At 44.3% G+C, this 24,272-nt stretch overlaps 1 protein-coding gene across 1 annotated transcript in view; it reads right to left on the bottom strand.

Moving 5' to 3' along the window:
* The window catches only part of LOC106934592 (insulin receptor substrate 1-B), a 56,381-nt gene extending 35,083 nt beyond the window's left edge, over positions 1–21,298 (bottom strand). Inside the window, exons 1-3 of the mRNA XM_015014579.1 lie at positions 20,252–21,298; positions 4,665–4,966; positions 1,322–4,493 (exon numbers count right to left, since the gene is read on the bottom strand). Of these exons, the coding sequence (XP_014870065.1) occupies positions 1,322–4,493; positions 4,665–4,966; positions 20,252–20,600 (3,823 nt within the window). The 5' untranslated portion in view covers positions 20,601–21,298. The remainder of the gene's footprint in view (positions 1–1,321; positions 4,494–4,664; positions 4,967–20,251) is intronic.
* Between the last annotated feature and the right edge of the window lie 2,974 nt (positions 21,299–24,272).

Below are 24,272 nucleotides of genomic sequence, written 5' to 3'. Positions count from 1 at the left end.
TTTACCTTTAGAAAACAGCCAAGATAAGAAAGGACAGGCTATATGAGGAGTATGTGAAAGTCTTTCAGTGGCCCAGTCAAAGTCTGCACTTAAATCCAATTAAACATCACCGGAAAAACCTAAAAATCACCAGCCATTAACGCCACTTATCCAACCTGACAGAGAAACAGGGGGCTTGCGGAGGGAAATTGTAGATGACAGCCAAAAACAGCTGCACCAAGGCAGTAGAGAGAAACCCAAGATAAGTTGGGATGCTCCAAGAAAACACTAAGTCATGGCTGTGAAACTTTTTGAAACCTCTTTTTTTTTTAACATGGTTTTGGCAATACGTATTTCTGGAAAAAAAAAAAAAAAGAAAAAGCTTGTATCTCATTATTGGGACCTATTTGTAGCTCAAATTGTGTAAAACGAAATGTGAAAGCGAATATTTTCTGATGTTTCATCGTAATACGAATATGATTTTCAAAGCAAAACATTTGTCCTTTCCGATGCTCTGGTCTTACAGTGAGGGATTTTATATAGACAAGTCAATCAAAACTAGGGTCAGCCGAACTGAATTTGGAAGCGCACTGCTTCAATAGGAAGACTGACGAGAACATTTTTAATCAGTTATGTATTTATTGTTTTGCCATTTGTCTTTTCAGAGGACGGATGTTATGATGCCTAGGTTATTTCAATGGCTTGTGCTATGTGTTCACCAACTGAGCAGAACTTTCCTACTGGGACAATAATGCATTTGTTCTATAAGGCTGAATGGTTCCCTTTGCTACAACCTGCGCGTATGGTAGATTTGCTTGACCGTTTCTTCTCTTAAAAAAGAAAAAAAACCGCACAAAGGCTCAACCGGAGCAGAATAATTCTTCTCATACATAAGCAGCAAATGATGATTAAAGATGAACACCAACAGGAAAACTTAAAAAGATGTCACAATTCATTATTGCACAACACTGGAGAAATAAAACTGAGAAAGATCTCCAGAACATAGATTTCTTTTCATTGTTTTTATGACTGGACTATCTGGCCTACCCTAATTAAATCCTGCACAAGCAGAAGGTTAAGGCCCTTAAAGGGAATCAATGCTGGAGGAGCCAAACTTGGTTTTTTATGCAGGTATATTGACAGTCTTATGAGTAAGGCAGCTGTCTGTATTTTAATTTGGGGCCAGTTATGGTTTAATTGCAAGCATTGGTCAAAGACATTGGATTATCTTCAAAACATATTCTTTTCACTTTCAATCTTATAAAAAGCAAAGACAGCTGCAAAGGGTTAAGGTTGAAATTAGAAACGTGAAAACTATTCCAGTAAGTGTTAAAATTCCTACCTGTTCCCTCTTTGTTCCCGTTCTGATGTGTCCGTAGCTCCTCGGATTTGTAGAAGTCGATGCTGGCGTACGTGTTGAGGCTTGAACTGCTGCTCCCTCCAGCTGCTGCCCCCGTTCCCCCAACCACGGAGCCCGACCCAAGAACAGAGAACAGCCGAGATTGGGGCTGGCCTCCTGTGGCGCCTTCCAGGCCAGCGTGGGGACTCTCTTTGTTGACCAAGTCCAAGTCTATGTAGTTGAGATCCTGCTCCGTGGATAATGTCTGATTGTTTGCGGGAAGTGACTGCTGTGCAGGGAGTGGAAATTGAGTTGGAGGATCAGTGACGGCACCGTTCCCCCACAACATGGTCTCAAAGCCGAGGCGGCGGGCGACGGCCTGGGTGTGCTCTGGAAAGAGGGAGGCAGTAGAAGAAGAAGTAGACGCAGAGGTGGACAGGGAGGGTGTGGCCACAAAGGTTTCTGAGCAGTGCCGCCTGCGTCCTTGGGGATCAGCACGGATTACTTTAGCACCCTGGTCTGGGTTCAGTCCTGATTTGACTAGAGGGAAGTCTAGACCCCGAGAGAGCACTGAAACAGAAGGATCAGTTCTTGTAGGAGAGGGGACTTTGGGGGAGACACTTGGCGATGACCGAGGGGCAGTGTTGTTGTTCAAGCTGAAAGCCATCTCTGTGTAGTCTCCACAGGATGTAGGAGACTCTGTCTCAGTCACTGAGGGAACACTGTCTCTGCTTTTCCTAAGAGGTGGCTCAGCAACTTCAACAGTCCCTTGACACAGACTAGCAGTACCTTCCGTACAGGTTTTAGGGGCATGAGCAAGAACTGGGGGTGTGGGAGGGGTGTGGAAAGGTGGAAAAACTAACTGGGTATTGGAATGGGGTGAAGGGGATGGTGAAGGGCCGAGGTCCATGTTGACGTACTCTGATGGAGTTGGTGGAGAGACAGGGTCAGAGGGACTATGAGACAGGGGAATAAAGGTTTCTAGAGATGGAGTTGGTCTGTTTTGAGAATGCTGGTGACTTGAACCATGATTCAGCAATGATCCATGTCTCAGGCCTCTACCTCGCCCAACTCCTACACCAGTCCGGCTGCACTGCTCCCCTTTAAATTCAATGCTCACATACTCTCCAGGGCTCTTAGGTTCTGGGGGTAAGGGGTTCTCACGGACCCTAGGAAGAGTGTTGGCCTTAGATACATCTACAAATAGGCTTACTGGTCTGCTTCTAAAGTGGCTACCTTGCTTTGTTAACCCACCAGAGCTCCGCCTCTGAGCAATCTTGCTCACCTCTTTGGGCTGAGAACCAGTTGTCACATTACCCAGAGCCTGGTTAGTCCTGTCATCATTCTCTCCAAGACTCTCACTGCTAGCTGAGCTGGAGGAGTATGAGGACGAAGAGAGTGACTGGTGCCGTCCAGTCCCTGAACTGCCTGCTGGCTGCTCTAGATGCCCCCCCGAGTTTCTGCTGCCACCTCCCCCTCTGCTACAGTTCCCATTGGGCCGTCTACCTCGTCCGGGCCCATCGTCAAAAAGCCCAGAAGTGGGATTATGTTTGTACGATCTGGGAAGGGAATAATAGGAATACACCATCTTTGGGGGTGGCTGTTGGAAACTGGTATCCAAGTGGCAGTTGTGCTCATTTTGAGGGGGACTGCCATTTACAGAAGGTGCACTAATGGGAGACATGTTCATGTAGTCGCTACCAGCTCTGCTATCGGCACTGCCAACCCAAGCACCTTCAGAAAGGCTTCCACGCTGGTCAGGGGAGCAACTGCTGTTGGGTGACATTATCATATAGCCATCAGACACTGGCAGGGGACGAATCTGCTGCGGGGGAGACACGCTATTGTTGGGGGTCATGGCCATGTAGTCATCAGCAGGCTTGGAATCTGATTCTGGAACAGAGATAGTCATTGTCTGACATGAGGAAACAGGAGGCTGGGTGACTCCTGGTAGCATGGACATGTACCCATTGTCCACACCTGCAACTGCTCCTGGACCACCATCAGTTTTTAACTCTCCTGCTACGTCCAAGTACCCTCCTCCCCCTACGCAAGAGCCTAAGGTTGATTCCCTTTGAATAGATGAGCAGGTAGATGCAAAGGACTCCCGACTGGTACTCCTTGACATAATGGCATAATCAGCTGAATCTTCATCCGTAGGTTCCTCAGCTCTGCGCTGGTGTGGGGCCAGTCTTTCCAGGGCCATAGGAGGCAAGGATGCACGCTTGCTCAGAAGCCTGCGTTCAGCCTCACATTCACGGCTAGAAGATCGACGCAGTACTCTCCTGGTCTGGGGCAGTGAGCCGTTAGTTGGTGTTCCAGGCACAGGCTGGGAGCTGGACATCATGTTGCCTTGATTACTGTTGCTGACACCACCACTACTCCCACCTCGTTGACCCATTAGGATGTAGTTCGCTCCATCCTCGCCAAGGCACTGGCTGCCAGTGCTGCTGACAGAGCTTCCTGGCAGGCTTGGAGAGGGTAGAACCGTGTGATCTCCAGGACTGGAGCCATATTCATCTGAGGAGCCGTAATCACTGGGTGAGCACGAGACTGAGGTATGATGAGAGGCTACACGAGTATAAGCACCAGACCCTGGGACAGCACCAGCAGATGTGATGGCTCCAAACTCAGATCCGTGCCCAGAGCTGGGCGAGAGACTTGGGGCCGGTGATGGGGATGGGGCTGGAGTTGAAATGGAACGCATCAACCCAAAAGGAGTTTTAGCAGCAGTGGTTGGGACTGAGCGGGCTGACTTTGACCTGAGGATCGGGGTGGTAGAGCAGGAACCATTGGTAGAAAGACTTGTGTTTACACCGTGGAGCGGATTGGATCCTGCTATCCCATCTTCACTTTTCCCTCCATCGCTGGCGGTGCGGGACCTCGGGAAGCTGTGCCGAGGTGTGGGAGAGGCACTGGAACTGCCTAACGGAGCTCCCACATTAGCACCTAAGGTAGGCTCAGTTCGGGGACGGCGGAGGAAGCCCACCTGGCTTGGAGGGGGATTGGGATGGTGGCGGCGAGAAGGAACACTGATAGGATTGGAAGCTGTGGCGCCTCCTCCAGGACCAGAGTTTGACTGAGACTTTGTGCGCTGGCGAAACTCCTCACTCAGGGCTTTCATGGCCTCCAGCAAGGTTTCATGCATGTTCTGGGCCACCACAGAATCATCGACCTAGAACACAACACATAAAAGTCAACGGATTAAACCCTAAAACAGCACATAGTGCTTGAGTTTGAATGCAGTTTCTCCTGTAGTGTTGTTCACTGGTTCTTTAGAGCTGTTCAACTGGAGAATGTTAAAACCCAACACACACACACACACTACTCCAAGTCACACGCTCACCTGCATCCAAAATTCGCCGGGGCCCGTCACAGCAGAGCGTCCCACCTCGACAAAGAAAAAGTTTTCCGAATGTCCGCAACGCCTGACGTTCATCAGCTGGAGCACCACAGCGGCTGCGTCGGAGTTCAGCTTCACAAAGTTTACTGTCTTGTCAGTAAGGCAGAGGCGATAGATGCCAACCAGGTTCTTGGCCTGACCCAGGCCTTTAGGCCACACCTTCACCTGCCAAACTTCTTTGAACGCAGGTCCTGGATTTGGCGTGCCATAGTCCCCTGAAGTCGCACTGTCGTTAAGGTTTTTACCTTCAAAGACAAAAAAAGACATTTGCAAGTTACAGGAGAGAAAAATGAAACACACCAAAGAACAAAATCAAGGAGTGAGTTTGACTTTCATGCACATATTATAATTTACCAGATGTAGCCACCGCTCTTGGTGGAAGGCAAGGGTTGTTTTTTTTATGAGTGCCATGCTTATGCTGGGGCTTTGAAATAGATTTTAAATCAGATCTTGAGCACAAAGTCAGCATGTATCAGCTTGTGAGACCGCCTCAGAGTACCTGCAGGCCTCATATCTGAGGTCCCATTTGTCAAGCATACTGGCATCTCAAGAGCCTCACACCCACAACCGGTATGGAAAAGCCAAACAGTCAACAATTGAAGCACTGCACTAAAATGATGACTGCGAGAGAAAAGCCGCAATTATGGAAAAATCTCCGGCAAGCCACCATGGAAAATGCTTCTTAAGTAAACCTCCTTTGAAACATCAAGCAAATTGATGATGCGCTAAAACAAAAGTTTCTCTGTGAAACAGTTCGCAGCTGAGGGAACAACTTTCCGCAGGGATGCAGTAATGCAGAAAATCTGATCTGTGTCTTCAACTTGCTTTGTTCAAAATATTTATTTAACAAAGGCAGAGGACTTGGTTCGCTACTTTTTTTATTATTATTATTTGCGTGCATATTTTGGGTTTAAAGTCACTGTATTGTTCAGATTATTGAGGCTCAGCATGTGATGTTTATCCTCTAAAAAGTACCTTCGCTCTGTCATGCCATGGGACTCGTGAAGAACAGGGTTTATGTTTAGGCTCATTTACTTCCACCCACAAAAGACAAAACATCTGTCTTCCGAAAAGTAATTTAGCATTGAAAAAAAAAATAAAAATAAAAACCATGTGACTCATGTTTTGGGTGGACTAGGTAACTCCCCAACTAAATATCTTTAAACATGACCACTATCCTTCAGTGTCCCACATTTCCAGGTTCATTATGTTCCCAGACTGAACACATGTCTGAACATGATATCCTTCTACCAAGCAGGATAAATCAATGTCAAAACCACAGCAGAAAAACTTCTAGAAAAATTCTGAGAACCTGTCTCATTAGTCTGCCACATCTGGTATTGACAGGAAAAGTGTTTTCTTGACAGCTGAACGAGTAAAGACTCATATACAGTCATGGTGTAAAGCAGAGGTTCCCAAACTGTGGGGCGCGCCCCCTACGGGGGGGGCGCCGTGTCATTGCAGGGGGGGCGCGGGAAGCCGTCTGGATAAAAAAACCCAAAAAAAACATGAACACTGTATGCGCTGGGTTTTTACCTTAGAATGGCCAACTCTGTTATAACTATGTCAATTTGATACAGTAGAGGCTTCCACACTTCCCATATCTGTGTCACTTTTATCAGCAGTTAAAACTGTTTAATCCGTTGTTAACATGTTGTAACCTGTTTTTCCGAGCCGCATTTAAACGCAACATGAGCGTTAAGACGCTCGCGCTGGGTTTCCACCTGTGAAGGAGACCTGCTGCTGCTGGGCCGAGCTACGTAGGTTTGTGTTAGAATCACGGCAGCAAACCAGCAAAACGCAAAGAACTTTTCACAGTTTTTCCCTCCAAACTAACCGACTGAGGTGAGTAAAGCTGCAGGTAATGTTAGCTAAAAGATGACTAGCTAATCAACACAGAACCTTAAGCCTAACAAGTACCTTGTAGGCTACCGATGTTGGTGTCTATTTTCAGCTACGTACATTCATTTTGCCCCCCAAAAAGTCGACTCCCACCACCTCCCCCCCACAGCCATTTGTAATCCATTGGGGGGGGGGCGCAGAAAATGTTTGGAAACCACTGGGGGGGCGCAGAAGAAAGAGTTTGGGAACCACTGGTGTAAAGAAAGCCGTCTGCCTCTGCGGTTAATTTGTTGTAGATTCATTTTGGGTCCGCTGTACTGTGCATCAATTCATTGTGGTTTAAAGACGAATGAACGTTGGTACTGAATGACTTTAATCTTTTTTTAACACGTCAGTGTTGGTTCAAAAAGTTAAACCGGGCCGATGATAACTGATGTTTCCATGTTGGTGCTGTTTGTGTGTTTTGGGAGAGGACTGGCCATGTCGGATTTGTTCTGCCATGTGACGGTCAGACTGGTGTGACACATGACTGAACAAGAGAAGCAGAGTAAGTGGTGTGGTCACGTTTACACATCCAGAACAACAGTATTAATATCGACCATCGATTTCAGCCCATATCAGTGCATCCCTAGTCTAGACTTTAACTTGGCCAATGTAACACCTTGATGATACTTATTTTTCATTTTCATACATTTTTTCTGACCTACTTCGGACAAGGCTTCAGTTGTCAGATGGCCTTATGGTCCAATTTGTGTCTTCAAATTGCCTGGGTCCTGTTGCTGGGAAACAAGCCCAAACCATCTCCTCTTTCATATCTTACAAGACATGAGTATTGTCTTTGAAATTGCTCTGTCATGACGTTTAAAATGCTAACTGAGACCTGTAGAGTCTCACATGCAGCTCCTGCCTCCAAAAGCTGGGCATTGTCACACAACGACAGTGTCTTCAGTCAGAGGCCTCATCAGATTTGCTGCGACACTGACCACTAACAGAGTTCCTTCCTGCCCACTGCATCACCGTCCACAATGATTCTTTGAATCTGCTCGGATTTGTGTTATGGCAACATTTAATTTAATTTTGGGGTAAATAAAGTATTTGAGTTGAAAGGTTTTTGAGCAGCAAACTCCTGCACAGGATACATTTAATCCAGAAACACCACATAATTTTATCAAGTTATGACGCTAGAACCCCTCTAATTGAAAGAGGATGTACTTTAGCAACGGAGGAATAATTTATCCTAATCAGAAAGTAGTTTGACCACAGCATAACAAATCCACGCTTCTGTGTCCGGATGTGCGAGCTTCTGCCTTCCTGCTGCAAATTTTGCAATGACTAACATATGGAGACAAGGGACTCCGCGTACACTGTGGTCGCCCTGTTAGACGAGCTTCTGTCATGACGAATATTTTTCCCAATATGCACACCCCCAAAAAACTTGCAACAATAAAAGTGACAGGCCTGAAGCGTCCCGCTACATCTTCTTTCAGTTTGCCCCCGCACAAATGGAAGATCGCACGATAGGAACTCGAAACAGACCGAGAATAGATGTTTTGTTGAAAGCCAGAGAGGCTGGGGATTGGTGGCTGTGTGTGTGTGTGTGTGTGTGAAGGCACTCCCCCATGCACTAGATGGGTGTTTTCGTGCGCTGCTTTTCACTCCGTTATGCTTCCTCGACATGAGATTTACCACAGGAAGAGGTAGTTTGAGGACCTTTCAGTGGGACCAGAGACATGCGGGGTCATAGGAGATTCTACAGATATTAGAGGAACAAGTGGGAGCAGCGGTTGCCCTAGAAAAGCTTCACAGAAAAATATATATCTTTAGCCAATTTCCTTCTGAATTTTGCAAAGAAATGTAGCTCATCCAGAGTCAGTTCTCTTGCAAATATTAAAACCCCTCAAAAACTTTGAGAGGTCTTTCAAGACCCTTGCAGAAACTGATGCTCCTCTGCCAAACATCACAACCATTTGCTCGTGGTTACATAACGCTGGTTTTGCTCCAACACAGAGCAGCATAAATTATAGATGCTCCCCCTCCTCACCCAAAGCTTTTACTCTGGAGCTCTTAATATTTCTTTTGTTGTTGTTGTTGTTGTGAATGTGTGTTTCTATTTGGTCACCAACCAGAAGAAGTCCGTTGAGAAACCATCAGCATGTGAGCTTCCCTCCGCCAGCTCTAAAAGTTACAACGAGCCCTCAGAAAACAGAGTGGCCCTCAGCCGGAGATGGAGCCCAAGGCCGACGCCGGAAGCGTGTGAAAACTAAACACACCCGCAGGTCGACTGAGGATCCGATGACAAAGACTTGCTGGTTTGCATGAGGGCGAAAACTTTCAGACCAGCCTTTATGTAACCTTGAGGAAGAGTTTTGTTTTAGCATCACGTTCCTCCACCTCCCCGTTCAATAAACTAAAAGCAGCCCACATAGGCTCTTTTCACACACCATCTGTTAACTTCTATTTCAGCATGAACTTTGTAGACGTACGTGCAGTTCGCGAGCGGCATCCCGACACTGGCATCTATTCGCGGTCCTTCATATGCCAGCCTGGAGCCGAGTCCTTTCAGATCCTTTGGGAGGCTGTGATCTCGACCGGTTAGCGCAGCTGAGTTCATGCGGTCGCGGCAGAGAGCTTTAAGATGGAAAGAAATCTGGTTTTCCAGACTTTACGGGTGCATCGTGAAAGCTTGCATCAAGACTAGGTCAGTTTTAAGGTGGGTCACGTGAATGGAATGAAACTGCTGAGAGAACGAAAATAAACTTAATCGCAGAAACCTTTTTCCAATTTGGTTCAGCTAGAGAAACAAGGTAATAGGTGACTGGCTCATCGGAAAGTAAAAATGCCATCTTTTACCAGTTAGTGAACACACCAGCCAGGATACCGAGACTCCATCCACCCGTCCCTGGGGTCTGCAAACTCTTTAGCCCCTTTTTTTTTTTATTTCCAGTGCAGCAAATTAAGTCTCATTTAGAACCACAATTGCTACGTGGCCTTTGGTTTTAAACAACCAACGTTTTATTTCTAATTTAAGCTGTTAAAAGAAAACCAAATGTCTGCCGAAACACGACAGACACAATTCCTTCCATTGGATGTAATTTGTGGAAAATGGTGTAAAAAAAAAATGTTTAAAAACCACATAGATTAGCAAAGTGCCTCAAAGTTATCGTTATTATATCTATACTTAAAAACACTAGTTAGGCTCCAGAGCTACAGGTTGGAAACCGAGTAAGTGCTTCATACATTCATCCACCTAAAGCCCATTATTCCGTCCATCTAATCATCCACCGATTTGTCTCTCCATCGACCCATCAAGAGGTTTATATCTCCTCCATCCCTCTAGTATCCACATATCCTTCCTTGTTGTCAATCTGTTAAGTCACACTCATCCATCTGAGTGTGGCTACTGCAAGCTCTTTATCCGACACCTGAGTTTACGCTTCAAAATGTAACCTTTAAATCTGGATAAGTGGGGATTTTTAAATGTAAAAAATTTTTTTTTACAAAAACTCCATTTTCTGCACAACAGAGTGACTACAGCACAAGACACAAGGGGGTAACTGAGTAACTGAGGGATCTAAACATGTAATTGTGCAGAAATTTTTCGGCTAACTTTCCATAAATCCTGGAGGAGATTGATCCGGATCTGGAGCGCTACCTTTAAAACTCAGTTCGTGGCTCGGCTTTGGCAGAGCGTGCAACTCCCCTGGTCGGCCTTAAGTCATTAAGAAGATGAATGGGACCGTTAAGGGAATATTAGGGGTGCCGTATTTACCCCCCGAGGCTGCCAGAAGCCCGCTGAAGCGCCGTCAGCAGGTCTCAGAGTGACAGGCTAATTACTGCTGAGGTTATCACGCAAATCCTCAGGAAGCTGGTTCTCCTGAAGCCACTTGACAGGATTCAGGAACTAGAAGTCTTTTTTTGTTGTTGTTTTTTTCTAAAGCCGTCTTTGCACCACTACCTTAAATCTATAAAAGAGCCATTAAAATTTGCAAGAGAACAAATTTAAATGCTTCGAGTTTATAGGAACACTTCTTTCTAGTCAGTTAATGCTGCCTGTAAATGACGGAGAACTACTCTGGCGCTCGCTGGGCTCTGTTTCATGTTTCTGACCTCACTGCTCGAACGCGCAGAGCTAGCAGACCGCAAAAAAAAAAAAAAACAGCGCTGAGATACTTGAGGCCTAAACCATCGTTCTTTACCCCATGTGTACACTACACTCCCCCCCCAAATGTCTCTCCAACCCCAGCTCCCCAGCAGAGACCTGTGCAAACTGTGAGAGAGGAGGAAGATTTCCAGGCAGCGACTTCAGTTTAATCTCTGCCCTCCATGTATGCCTGATCATTTAACCGTTTTCCTTAAAACGCGTCTACTTCCTCGCTCTTCATCCATCTCCAGCATCGGTAATCCCCCTCCTGGTCCGGGCCAAAACTTCAGCACACAACTCTTCGTCAACACTCAACATCATCATCTGCCTTCGGGGAGTCGGTGGGGGGTGGTGGCGGTGGGGGGGGGATCTCGCATGTGGTTCGTGTTAGTCGTAAAGTACAAAACAAACATTCAGTATATGAAACAATCAGTGACACAAACGAGGTGAGGCTTGCCATTCCCTCGTGCCCAAACCGAAGCTGAAGGCTGGTCTGGTGCTGAGTTAATAAAAATTATACTAAGCAAGGGAGCAAAGTCAACGGAGGAAAGAAATTAAGCAATTAGATGAAGCTGCAAAGCCTATCCCCTGTTGAGCGCCCCCGGTTTATCAGAGCACAGCAGTGAAATGATGCCTGCTGACAAATTTAACATGAAACTTCAGTGCCAGCCCAAAAGCAGAGGGGTCAACTTCAACCGCCTGAATCCAGCTGTTCTGCGAAGGCCTCAGAGCTTTATGAGAGAACGATAACGAACGAGGCAAATCCGGAAGACCAAGGAACACAGCAGAGAGGTCAGAAAGACGTGGAGAAGTTCAGAGTAGAGTTAGCTTATAGCACAAACTCTTGTCAGAATAGCTGTAGACGATGCATATCTGGTCTGTATAAAAAAGGGTCCGTTTGCCTCAAATCGTGTGGAAATAAACAGCAAACAAGTGGAAGAAGGTGGTCCAAATGTGTCACAGACCAGATTAAACTTTATGGCTAACGTTGTAAGAGATCGTCCGTCTAGAGCTGATGAAAGACGGACGCAGCTCACAACATAATGGCTACCGAAGAGATCCTGAGCAGACGTCTCACCTCCCAGGGTGGTTTAGTTCAAAGAGTAGTTATGTGTCAGGACAGCCTAGTCAAAGTCCAGACCCACATTCAATGGAAATTCTTTAGATTCTTTAGATGCTCCCCGTTCAATCTGACCGACTGTGACGCACTGAACAGGCAAAGGTTTTAGTTTCCAGATGTGAAAAGCCGGCTGACCCAAAAGGACTCGCTGCTGTAACTGAAGTGAGCATTACTTGGTAATCTAATCCTATAAAATCCCAGTAAAATTCATTAAGGTGTGCGTTTGTTACATGACAAGAACTAAAAAAAAAACTTCCAAGAGGCAGAACAACTTTTGCAAAAAAAAAAAAAACTACTGAGGACCCAGAGCCCATCCTGACTTTATTACTTCACACTCTGCTCTGCAGACTGGCTGTAGTCTCCTCTCTCCTGCTCCACTTTTCACCACAGACAGCAGCTTTCGGATGCGGCTGACATCAGCTGTTTATTATCTCAGCAGGTTTTTTGGATGCTGTGACACGGAGATAGGACGCCTCTGTGTTGTGCTGCTTACTGGGTGACTTGGCCCCCAGCCACACGGTGACTGTTTTTATTCCAAAACAAATTAGAGGAGAGACCCTTTAAAGCATCATTTGCACTACAGCAGGTAACTAACTTTAACTAACTAGCTCTTTAGCTTAGCAGAGGAACATCTCACAGGTACAGTCAGTTCTGTCACGATACATTTTGACCCGGAAGTTAATGTACTCAGAGATCAATAGACTTTAAATGCTGAACTTTGGAACTGGAAGACATTTTAAATATCCAAAATAAATTTGCAAAACAACAAATAAAAGTGAATGATGAAATCCCTAAACAAAACTGTCTTTCAAAAGAAGGGACAGTTGAAACCCACGCACAACACCGAAAACTTTTGTCCTCCAGCTTTCAAGAGAAAAATGATCAATCATGCAAATGTTTTACTTTATCCCGCGATTAATTGATTTGCGGCTTATTGCGACAGGCTTGGGTATGGAGCACAGAGGATTTCCTCTAATCTCCCTCTTTGTGACGCATTCGCTGGGAGGCCGGCAACGCAGATCACCTGAGGACTTCCTGACACCCCCCTCCAACTTTTATGGGCTCGTTTCAACCGACAGCGATCAATGCAGCCTGCTGTAAAAAAGGTTACAATCCATCCAAAAATCCCCCGCAGCTCTACAGCGCTCAACATATTGGCACTCATTGACTAAATGGATTATCCTGCCTCTGGCTTTCCTCTGCTGCCCATCATCAACCCGGAGCACTTAACTGACAGTCAGCAGCAGCAGAGACAAAGCAGGGGACGGCGGGACATTGGGGACTCATGTCCACCATGTTTTTGTTTTATTTCTGTACTACATCGACTCAAAGAGCCGGGTGTGCGCGTCGCAGCCTGACGGAACCGATCGGACGTTGTGAACTTACGGGGCGCTATAACGTGAGCAAACGGTGAGACGTCGCTCTCCAGCTGGGAAACCTGCAGCTAATCACGGTGAACATTCAGCTTCCTGCAACAACAACAACAACAACAACAACAAAGCTCCAGTCTCTGACTTGATTAGCCTTCGCAGCGCCGCCATCAGCCGACCCTCGAGACAGTAATTACAACCTAATTAGGGAGATGAGAGGTTCTTCAACCGGGGCTCGACGTTTTATCGGCCTGCTTAGGGAGGTCCAGATCTGGAGGGTGGAAAAAAGCCACTCCAGGATAAACAAAAAATAAATAAAGAAAGAAAAAAATAAAATCAATCAATACCAGCTACAAAAACAAACTATTAATAAACTCCTCAATAAACCCCGCTAAGCCGGTCGCAATGAGCAATTAATCCATTAACCGCATTCTAAACTAAAAGGAGCTCAATATATAATTTTTGTTCTGATTAACACTCCGTGAAGGTCAGTTTTGTTTACAGAGACTTCATAATCCACTTTGTTTATTGTTCTTGGTTGTCATGTCTTATTTTAAATCTTCCGCTGATAAAAGAGAGAAGTTGCATTGTTATGCCACTGTGAAAATATTACTTGAAAACTGTCTCAAAACAACAATTATTATGTTTCATTGCAATCATTTCAGGGACAGTTTATCGTCCAGAAAAATGTCTTACCGTGACATGACCGGCCCCAGCTTTATTTTACCTTAATTAACACACATTTAATACACAGAAGGTCAGAAATTATGGGACAATAAGGCAAATATATGACCAAAGTTAAGCTTAAGGGGAAGTAAAACAGATTTAAAATGTTTTTATTACCTTCTATTTAAGGTAGTTAAGTTAAATGGCCCGACTGCAGTCAGAAAACCATCAAACTTAGTTTCAAATTTGGGTCAGTTTGTCTACATGGATGCAAACTCATAACAAACGTCATCTCAAGGCACTTTTTTAAGAAAACAGATCTGATCCATTTGAAAAAGTATAAAACTACATATTCAACTTTATTCAGGACTTTGTCCAGGATGAAGATAACCAGATCTGAACGGAGGGACGCCACTTCACGGTGCAGGACTCCTTTAGAGATGAATAAGGTAAAGTGCAGTAAAGTTTTCTCATGCTTTAAACATCCAGAAACGTAAATGTGACAGGAAAAGAGTCTGAACTGATAAAAAGCCACGTGCAGCGAGACACTTTTGTTTTCTTGTCTAATAACCCAAATAAATAACTGATAATCAAACAGCTTGTCATGAATCTTCAAGGCGCGAATCAAACCTTCTGATGTTGGGCTGTTTGTTTTGGCATGTTGGCGAGCATGTGGGTGTGTTTGGTGATAGTGTTTCGCTCTCACTCGGACTTTATCACGCTCCTTTCCAGTGGAGGTCAAACTGCAGCTCGCCATGAGGCGGCCCGCTCCGCAGAGGTTAAACCTTTACACACACTCCGCCGCCTCCTAATAGCTGAGCAAACAGCCGCCCTAAAGCCCGATACTGTACTCGCTGCCTGAAAGGGTCTTAGAGGATTCAGCTGAATAAATAACGGGGGATTTTGTCCGGCTCGTGTTTAACTGCGGCTGGCTCCGGGGGAGGCCCGGCTGCTTTCAGCGAACTTCTCACGGACCGGAGCGAGGAGATATTGGGAGATTTAACAGAAGTTGATCCGAGCGGCTCCACAGGTATCGGATGTGAGGGAGCGGTGGAAACTGTGTGCCATCATCTCCGAGAGAAAACAACACTGCAGACCGAAATCCTGACGCCGTGTGTGTCTGTCACACGCTGAACCTGCAGCCGCCGCCGCCTCCGCGTCTCTGCACCAGCAGTGAGGCGAGCCTGTGTGACAGACAAGAGTTGGCCTTGTTCTCCTGCAAACAGCAGCCATGCAACAGCAGTGCATACCACAAGGGGGAAAAAAAAAAAAACACTGCACACCCGCGTGCAAGTTCATGCATCAGCCAGCCGCAGCCTCTTTGTCTTTGACAGCCAGAGGCTTGAGTTATACAAGAAAGACAACACTTGTAGCGACAAAGAGGACGAGAAGCCGTCAGTGCGGTGGCAGCGTCGCTCCAAAGGGACAACATGGCAGCCGGAACGACGTCTGAACGAGGACAGTAGATTGGTCTCCTTCAGAGAGAGAAGCGCATCCATTTATAGAACTGCTCTTCTTTACACTTTTGTCCTGTTGCAATGCAGGGAATCTGCAGGAATCAGCAAGTCGAATTTAAGACTTTGTAATACATTTTTAATGCCAGCTTGAATTAAATTTAAGACTATAAATGAGGTGGGGTGTTGGAGGGATCCTGAGTTAAATTTTTGTTTTAGCTTTTTTTGGCACAGAATGCACCCAATCTCATAATGCTTGGCAACAGAAGTGAGCCAGTGGGGCAAACAAACATCCAGCCAATTGGTGACAAAATTTACACTTAGCCATGATAGATAGCTAGCTAGCTAGCAGGGGTATAATAGCAGCTAGTTAGCGGTAGCATCAACCACCTCAAATCACAGAATGCAATGAAGATCTCAAGCGAACAGAAAAAAGAAGTACATGTGCAAAATTAAAATCGCACTTTCTGCGATTAATGTATTTAAGGCCTTATTAATTTTTTGTAAAATAAGGTCTTAATTTTGGATACATGAATTTAAGACTTTTTAAGGATGCGCATCGGAAATGTCATTCTGTCTCGGGTGGGGATTTTATGAGGCAAGTTAACAAAAGTTGCGGAAAATTTCTGAAGACATGGTTTTCACAAATAAAAATCAGAAAAGTGTGACGTGGATTTGTTTGTTTACCATGACACCTTAACGTAATCCAGCCCACGATGCCTTCAGAAGGAGATGGTTAGCAGAGTCCATCTGAGTGTAATTTAATCTCAGCATAAATCCAGCTGTTCCGTGAAGGCCTCAGAGGTTTATTAGAGAGCACAGCTGCACAAGTACCAAGACATGGCCGCCCACCTAAAGTAACAGGCCCGGCCAGCAGAGCATTAATCAGAGAAGCAGCCGTGAGGCACATGGTAACTCTGCAGAGAGCTGCAGCTCAGGTGAGAGAATCCGTCAACAGGAGAGATAATTTGGTCTCTGTCTGAAAAAAATCCACTGATAAAGAAAAAGCACAGGAAGAAGTCAAGGTTGCCCTTTTCCACAAGGTTTTTAGGGACATGTGGAGGACGGTGCTGCATATGGTGGTGGCAGCGTCATGCTGTAGGATTGTGTTTCTTTAGCAGAGTCAGATAAAAGATAAATAAATAAAAAACAGGAGTCTGGGGACGAGGTTCATATGTTAGAACGGTCAAGGCAAAGTCCAGACCTAAATCTAACTTAGAATCTGATGAGATTTGTCAAATTTAAGTTTTATTTATTTAGTATTTTTGCAAAGCAGAACAGGCAAAAGTTGCAACCTCTGTTGGATGCCTAGCCGAAAAAATACCTGTTGTAGCTTTGTAAACATACATACTTTTCAGTTTTTTTTTTTAGGGTTTTTTTTGTAAAAAAATGTCAGAAAACCACGTATTATTTTTCTTTACATAATAATCTGCACTACTTTGTGTTGGACTGGGCCGTTCTGTAGCATCTTTCTCCAAGGAGCCTGATTGAGGATCTGCAGGACAGCGTGGCCTTTGGGCTTTACACTAAAACACAATAAAACACAAACCCCCCAGGGGGGAGTGGACGACGATGACGTCACAGGATCCTCTCGAAGGTCAGAAAAACTTGCTCGACTTTCTGCGCAGCTCTAAAGAAAGACAGAAAACAAAACTGGGGCGTTTTTTTTTTTTTTTTTTTATATCAGCCTCCTTATCTCTCCTTATGTAACAGAGAACCAGCAGGTTATGAGAGGCACCTTGAACTCATATCTTCGATTTGCTGAGGTTGCGTCATGTGTCCCTTACGGCCCGACCGAGCCATAAGGGAACAGGTGATCTGGGGCTACTGTGACAGCTGTGTTTACACTGCAGCTGACAGACACTGTTTGAGAAATATCCACACTGATGACGTGTTTGTGGGGTCTTTTTTTTCCCCCCCACATGTTTAACGATTGGTGAAAACCTGACCGGCGTTTCTTTGCCTACTTTTGAAATCTCCGATCTCCACTTTGGATCCATGCTCTCCCCTGACCCACTCCTCGCCTACCCCCCCACCCACCCACCGTGTGATTCTGCAGCATCAGCAGGAAAAGACGAGCAGAAAACATGAGGACAGGGTGTGTTTGAGCTGTTGGGACACAGAGGCAAAAAAAAAAAAAAAAAAAAAAAAAAGCTCGCACACAGCTGGGGCCCAACAGAGGAGGGGAGAAAACACACACTAGAAGTCTGGGAGTAAATGTGACACCAGCACGATAAGAGCCGTGGAGGCGACACTCCTACACTGCTGTCCGGTTACAGGGCGCCAAAATGTATTCAACATACAAGTAATTATTTATACGGACCATGATTTGAATGGAACAGGAATATGTTGTGCACATCTGGAATTCTTTGTAAAACTTTATATTAGTTCAACATATTCTTTATTTTTATTGTTTTATTGGCTCTAGTGGCCTTTAATTCAGTGAAGTGACAGGAAAGTGGGCAATGAGAGCAGAAGGAAGACATGTGGCAAAGGTCACCAGGCCGGGAATCGAATCTGCGGCGGCCGTGTCGAGGACTAAGGCCTCCGTCTGTGGGTTGTGCTTAACCCCACCGCAGCAACCCCTATTATTTTTTAATTTATTCTTATTTATGAAATTGTATGTTATTTGTGCTATAAATGCAGAAATGTACATTAATGTATGCAAAATGATTAATAATATTAATGGATTTTATCAAAAGCAAAGAATGAATGTAAGATCTATTAATAAAATTTTACGTGTTGTAGCGGCAGTGAAATTAATTAAATCAATTTATTCAAAATTATTTAAAATTTTTATTTAAGTACATAATTTAAAAAAAATCAAATTTATAAATCTGACCCTTTTTTTTTGTCATAACGTGATAAACACATATGTCATTATTTTAGTAATAATATTTATATTTCCTGGTCCTTTGGCTGCAGTGAATCGTTCAAACAATAAATGTGGATCCGATTGGTTGACCTGCACACTGACTCCACTTCAAACCAATCAGCTTCCATGACAGCAGCATTAGCTCCGCCCACTGGGAACGGGAAAAGCTAAAACAACTTCACAATTCAATAACAATTACGTTTAAAACATAAATCTCAATTGTTTCTGCTTCCTGGATTAATTACTCACACACTGAAGTCATACAGGAGTAAAAGCTAGCAAGCTTCTTTATCCTGCGGGGATCCCCAAGGCTCAACGTTTGGCCCACTGGTATTTTCATTTCATTTACGTTCTCTTTCAGACACTAACCAGTATTTAGTCAACAGTTATATGCCTGCCATCATGTGCAGCTGCGCTAGTCTTTTAAACCAGACCAGTGTGATGAAGCTATCTGCCTTGATCTACTGCCTCACTCCGATAAAAGGCTGATAACTTATCTGAACACCAGAAAAACAGAAACAATGATTAGAGCCCAGCCTGAAACATGCTCACACACATTCGCCATGCAACTGGTTGCTTCTGTCCCTTCACCAAGGCCGGCGCTCATAACCGGAGGGTAATTTTATTTACATGTATTCCTAAGAAGAACAGTTAAAGGTCCATTTATTAGGTCAAGTGTTTTAGAGTTTGTATTAAAATTACCTCTTGATAAAATTTAACTTCTTATGCCTGTTCCTGTACTTCTTTTTTTCTTTTATGGTTTTATTGATTTGATTCGCATATTTTATATTTTTATGTCCCGTAATTTGGATTCTTATAACTTATGGTATCTCATCTCGAACAGCGTTTTATGACCGTAGTCGTGTTTGAAATATTAGCAGCGCAGCAACAATCACCAACAAAAGGGAGTTGTTCGTAATAATAACAGCGTACAGTGCAATTAGTGAAGTAATTCATTCTATAAAAACAGGTGTCAAAAATCTGGCTTTTATCCAAGGATGAAAATACAGCGTACTTGTATTAAGAAGAATAGTGAAAAAAAATCGGAAACATATAATGAAACGCAGAAATTAATAGCCAAAATGACCTTAAATCCTTCAAAATGGAAACTAAAAGCAGTAGGATGTGGAAGAAAACAGAAAACTTTCACTCCAACGGAACAAAGAAGAGCTAAACTGATTAGACGGACCAAAGAATGTCTACAGTTGCTTGTAAAGACAGTAATTATTAGAACATCCCAGTGTGTAGCCAAGCTGTCGTTGACAAATCCCTGCAAAGTCCCGTTGGAGGAAAAAAGAAAATGGCAGGTGAAGAGGACTTCAGGTAATGCAGCGACCCTGAACGCAGCATCCGCCATCCTGACATAATTAATGTTAAGTAGCATCAATCTGTTGGAAAACATGTTGTTTATCAGAAACAGTATTTGTAATGAGCTAAATATTAGTTCAGATGAGTTAAACCTACAAACATTTCTAGGGTAGATGCTTGATTTTTGCGCAGAAATGAAAGTAAACACTGTCTCCAGCAGCCTTTTTCATTTGGAGTAGTGTTCCCAATCTATTTACATGCGTGTCCATAAAAAGCTAAAGCAGAAACCGTGAGCTTTATTCACATAAATACAGCTAATATTTAGATCTTAACCACCTGTCTGTGAAAGCAGCTTTAGAAATGAATGACTCATTCATTCCTTCAGTTGTTTTTATTTATTTATTTATTTATTTTATGTGGACTGTGGCCCTTTTGGGTCTCCATACTAACAGGGCATGTGTTCAGGCAAATCCAGCCACCTCTTTAAACTGGGTTGGGTTTCTAAAATCGAGCACAACGATGTTTATAAACACTTTTTTTTAAAGGTCAGAGAGGGTGGGAACCCACGCCACGCCACGCAGACTAACTCGTCTAGTTAAGCTGTAATGGTTTTCAAATAATCCCTTCTCGTTACCCCAAAACACCAATGAAACATGTCCCCGCAGAGCGCCTCTGCAGCCACTGCCACGTTTCTCCTCATCCACCATCCCAGTGCATGAGACGCGGGGTCTCGGTGAGCGTGTGTGCGGCTTACTTTTGCACTGCAGCTCCACCATGGCCTGGAACCACTCGTCCTGGTCCTCCTCGTTCTCCGCGGCCACGGCGAAGCTCTCCGCCCGGGTGTACAGCACGATCATGTGCTTGTTCTTGGAGTCGGCCCGCTTGTTGATGTTGAAGCACGTCTCCAGCGCCACCGCCTTCTTCGGGACGGGGGCCTTGCCGCGGAACTTCTTCTCGCTCTCGTAGTACTCCAGGCGGGCCGGACCGCGCTCCGAGGCGGCGCGCAGCACGAAGTAGCGCCGGTGCATGGACTTCTGCTTGCGGAGGTAGCCGCTCTTGCGCACGTCCTCGTTGCCGTGCAGCTCGCCCGCTTGGCCCTCCATTGAGTTTGGTTTCCACCGAGCAAAACAACAACAACAACAAAAAGAGGAAGAAAAAAAACCCTAAACAAACAAACAAACAAACAAAAAAGAAAAGAAGCAAGCGAGATGGTCAGCTGGAATTGGTTTTCCCCTGCAACTTTCACCGAGATGATTCAAACATGCTCCCCGGTCCGCTGACCCCGCTCCTCCACATCAACACAGCAGGCATGTGCGCGAGGAGAGCTGGAGGTCGGTCCGGACGGCTGCTGCGAGTCTGGACCCGGGTCTGTTTGTTGGCGTCTGTTGTTTTGGAAGGGGGAGCTTGTTTTCTCTCCAAGGGACGGAGCAGCGCAAGTTTTCCACGTGCGGCGCAGCTTTTACGCGGGGCTCCCCCCCTCCTCCTCCGCCTCCCTTCTCTCCTCCACTACTACCGCTACTACTATTAGCGTTTCCCAGAGCTGTCTGTGCGGGTTAATCCCATTTTCTGCACATCACAGCGTACCGAGCCCAGGCGTCTATCCCCCCACCCCCGGCCCTGCTCAGCTCGGCTCTCTGGCGGCTGGAAGTGCGAAGCGGAGCTGCTACCGTGGAGCGGCACAGTCGCTCACTTTGAGAGGAGTCCGTGACCGAGCCGATTCGACGTGCCGGCTCATCTCCGCGAACGTTCTACTTCGTTCCTAATGTCACGAAACGGAAAAATACCCCATCACAACCTTATCTCGGGGATATACAGTTCGAATATCATTTTTTTTAAAATCGTTTAATTTCAGTAATTTGACTCAAAAGTCGAAATTCATATCAAGTAATTACACAATATTTCAAGCATTTTCTAGAATGTAGTTCAGCTCATAGAGGAGCGTTTTGGACTTATGTGGGTAACTGTTTTTGTTGAGGCGCTGCATGTTTGCACTATTATTCCCTCTGGTTTTAATGCTATGCAGCTAGAAGATTTTTTGGTCTTACTTTTTTTTTGTTTTCAAACAATTGTTAGGATGTGTAACCGTAGTGTGTTGTTTTTACAAATGGGAGCGGCTGATTGGCATCAGCATCACCTGAAATCCCAGAGAAGTTGGAAGGAGGCTTCAATGGTGCAGAGAGAGAGAAGGAGGAAGTTCAAACCATCTATTTTGTTGATCATAATGGGTAACAATCATCCCCTACTCCAACGTCTCTCTGATCTTTTTTCTGACCATACAGCCAGACAGAGATTTAAAGAGACTTAGATTTATTGTCATTGCACAAAGAAACTTGAGTAAAACTGGCAATGAAATGTCATCGCTTGGCCACCGGGGCACACACAAAAACACGAGTGTGCCTATAACTAAATAATATAAAAGTAATAATTACCATTTCCAAACAGTAATGTAATGTGAACCCCCAGGAACTTAGTGCTGCTGACGATCTCCACTGCTCTGTCGTTGATGAGGAGAGGTGTGTGGTTGGGTCGAGACTTCCTGAAGACGACAATGATCTCTTTTGTCTTGTTGACGTTCAGGAGCAGGCCGTTTATTCTGCACCAGTCCACAAGATGTTGTACCTCTTTTCTGTAGTTCACTCCATTGTCGTCCTGAATGAGTCCCACAATTGTTGTGTCGTCTGCATATTTCATGATGCGGTTGGTGTTAAACCTGGGACGACAGTCGTGGGTCATCAGGGTGAACAGCAGAGGGCTCAGGACACGGCCCTATGGGGAGCCAGTGTGTAAAGAAATGACATTCGAGGTGTTGTTACCCACACGGTCCATGTGGAAGTCCAGCAGCCAGTTGCACAGTGGAGTATTGAAGCCCATGTGGGAATGACAAAAGCAAATTAGTGGATTAGCACTGTTTTCCAATGACATGTTACTGCGAAATATCGTCTTCAAGGCCTGGTTGTTGAGTTGTTAGCAAATCATAACTCTTCATTAGATTGTCACACAACAGTCCTCAGTCAGAGGCCTCATCAGATACTTTGCAAGACTGACTGCTACGTGAGATCCTTCTTGCCCACAACATCACCAACCATCACAACTCTTTGAAGATACTTGGATGAAATGAGTTATGGTAACTTTTAATTTCACTTTACATTTTCTTATTCCGGATTGTGAGGGTCCAGCAGACAATCATTGGTACCCTCCACAGAGAGAGCAAACCTCAAAAGGCCATTGCCAAAACTTGCATAAAACAAACTACTGACAGTAGGTCATGTACTTTCCTTTTTAATGGGTTCATATGGATATTTGATCCACACTACCTATTTCACGCTTAGATGTGTTAAACTGAACGGCCAAGGAGTAACTATGAAGGTAACTCTAGGAAGTTAGATTTGACCTTATTTTGTATCATTAGCTAAAAATGATAGCTATTTAAGAATTTATACCATTATTTATGCTTAGTGTTTTACATTTGCAGCAGGTATGGACATACTACTAAATAACTATAAGAAGTTGAGATATGTGAAAGTTAGAAGAGATGCGAAGCAAAGAGCAGTTCGGGAGCACAAGATCCGAGTTTGAGCCAAATCATCTGGATCTCAAAAAAGAACCGGAATTCCCTTCACTAAACTCTCCTCCGTAGTACTCTAGAGCACGGTGCGTTCAGGAGCTTCACCGCAGTTCTGACAACTAAACTTCCGATTAATACATGCTAATCCGTCTCACCTGGGAAGAGAGAACTTAAAAAACTAAAGAGGAAGAATGCAGAGATATAAAACGATAAAAACAGTTATTAAAGAAACGGACTAAAGACAAAAACAAACAGAAAAATAAATAAATTTTTACTCCATACACTGGTCATGGACTAATGATGCAAACATAAGCGGGTATGGATGGATGGCTGATTTATAACTAGTCTTATATTTAATTTATTGCAATTCTATTTGCACATATAATCAAAAAGTAAATGCAAATATTAGTATGTGTTCCATTACATTAATTGTGTTGCAAAAGTGTGCATAATAGGTTTTATACCTATGTGAAAATAGACAACAGGTTATTCAAACTAAAAATAAAAATAAAAAACTAAAAAAAATCTGGTGCTGATAAAACGTTTCTGCTTTGTTTTTCTCATTACGTAAATCAGATCAAAGCAAACCACCTAATATTATGTGTTTTTAACTTACATTTATATAATGCTGCCACAATACAACAGTTTGAAAGTTATTTCTAAATGGATTTTGCCAAAAATCATTGTAGTGTGTAGACTGTAATGTTGTAACAACATGACAGGGACATTCAACATTATAGAGTGAATGTCCCTGTAGTGTTTTTTTGCATCAATTTGACCTAGCACCGTACAATAAACTGAAAAAAGTAACACCAGACTCTAAATTAGTGCTGATAATATAAAACTCTCATTATACATTTATAAATAAGCTCATATGTAATTATTTACAGCAGTATTCTAACCAACATCTTCCAATTTTCTTTGCGTTTTCGCACGTTATCTTCCATCTCTATTCTTTTTATGCGAACTCCTAAAGATTCCCACAGCACGTGAAGGCAGCATCCCTTCTCCTCTCCATTGTGGCGTAAGATTTCAGCCTTGGCGCTTCCAGGAGGTCCATCCTGGTCTATTTATTGTTAAAAAAAAAAAAAAACAGTCCCTATCTGTCTTCTGTTGAAATGTGGATATATTGACGCATGAACTCTGCAGATTCAGCAACTGTGTCCAAAGAACAGTGATTAAATCAGCAGAAATTCTCCAGACAGTAGCG

Source organism: Poecilia latipinna, unplaced genomic scaffold (assembly GCF_001443285.1).
Source record: "Poecilia latipinna isolate Pla-1442-1.1 unplaced genomic scaffold, P_latipinna-1.0 Scaffold1830, whole genome shotgun sequence".
NCBI classification, from domain to species: domain Eukaryota; kingdom Metazoa; phylum Chordata; class Actinopteri; order Cyprinodontiformes; family Poeciliidae; genus Poecilia; species Poecilia latipinna.
This window is presented reverse-complemented; position numbering and strand designations above follow the sequence as displayed.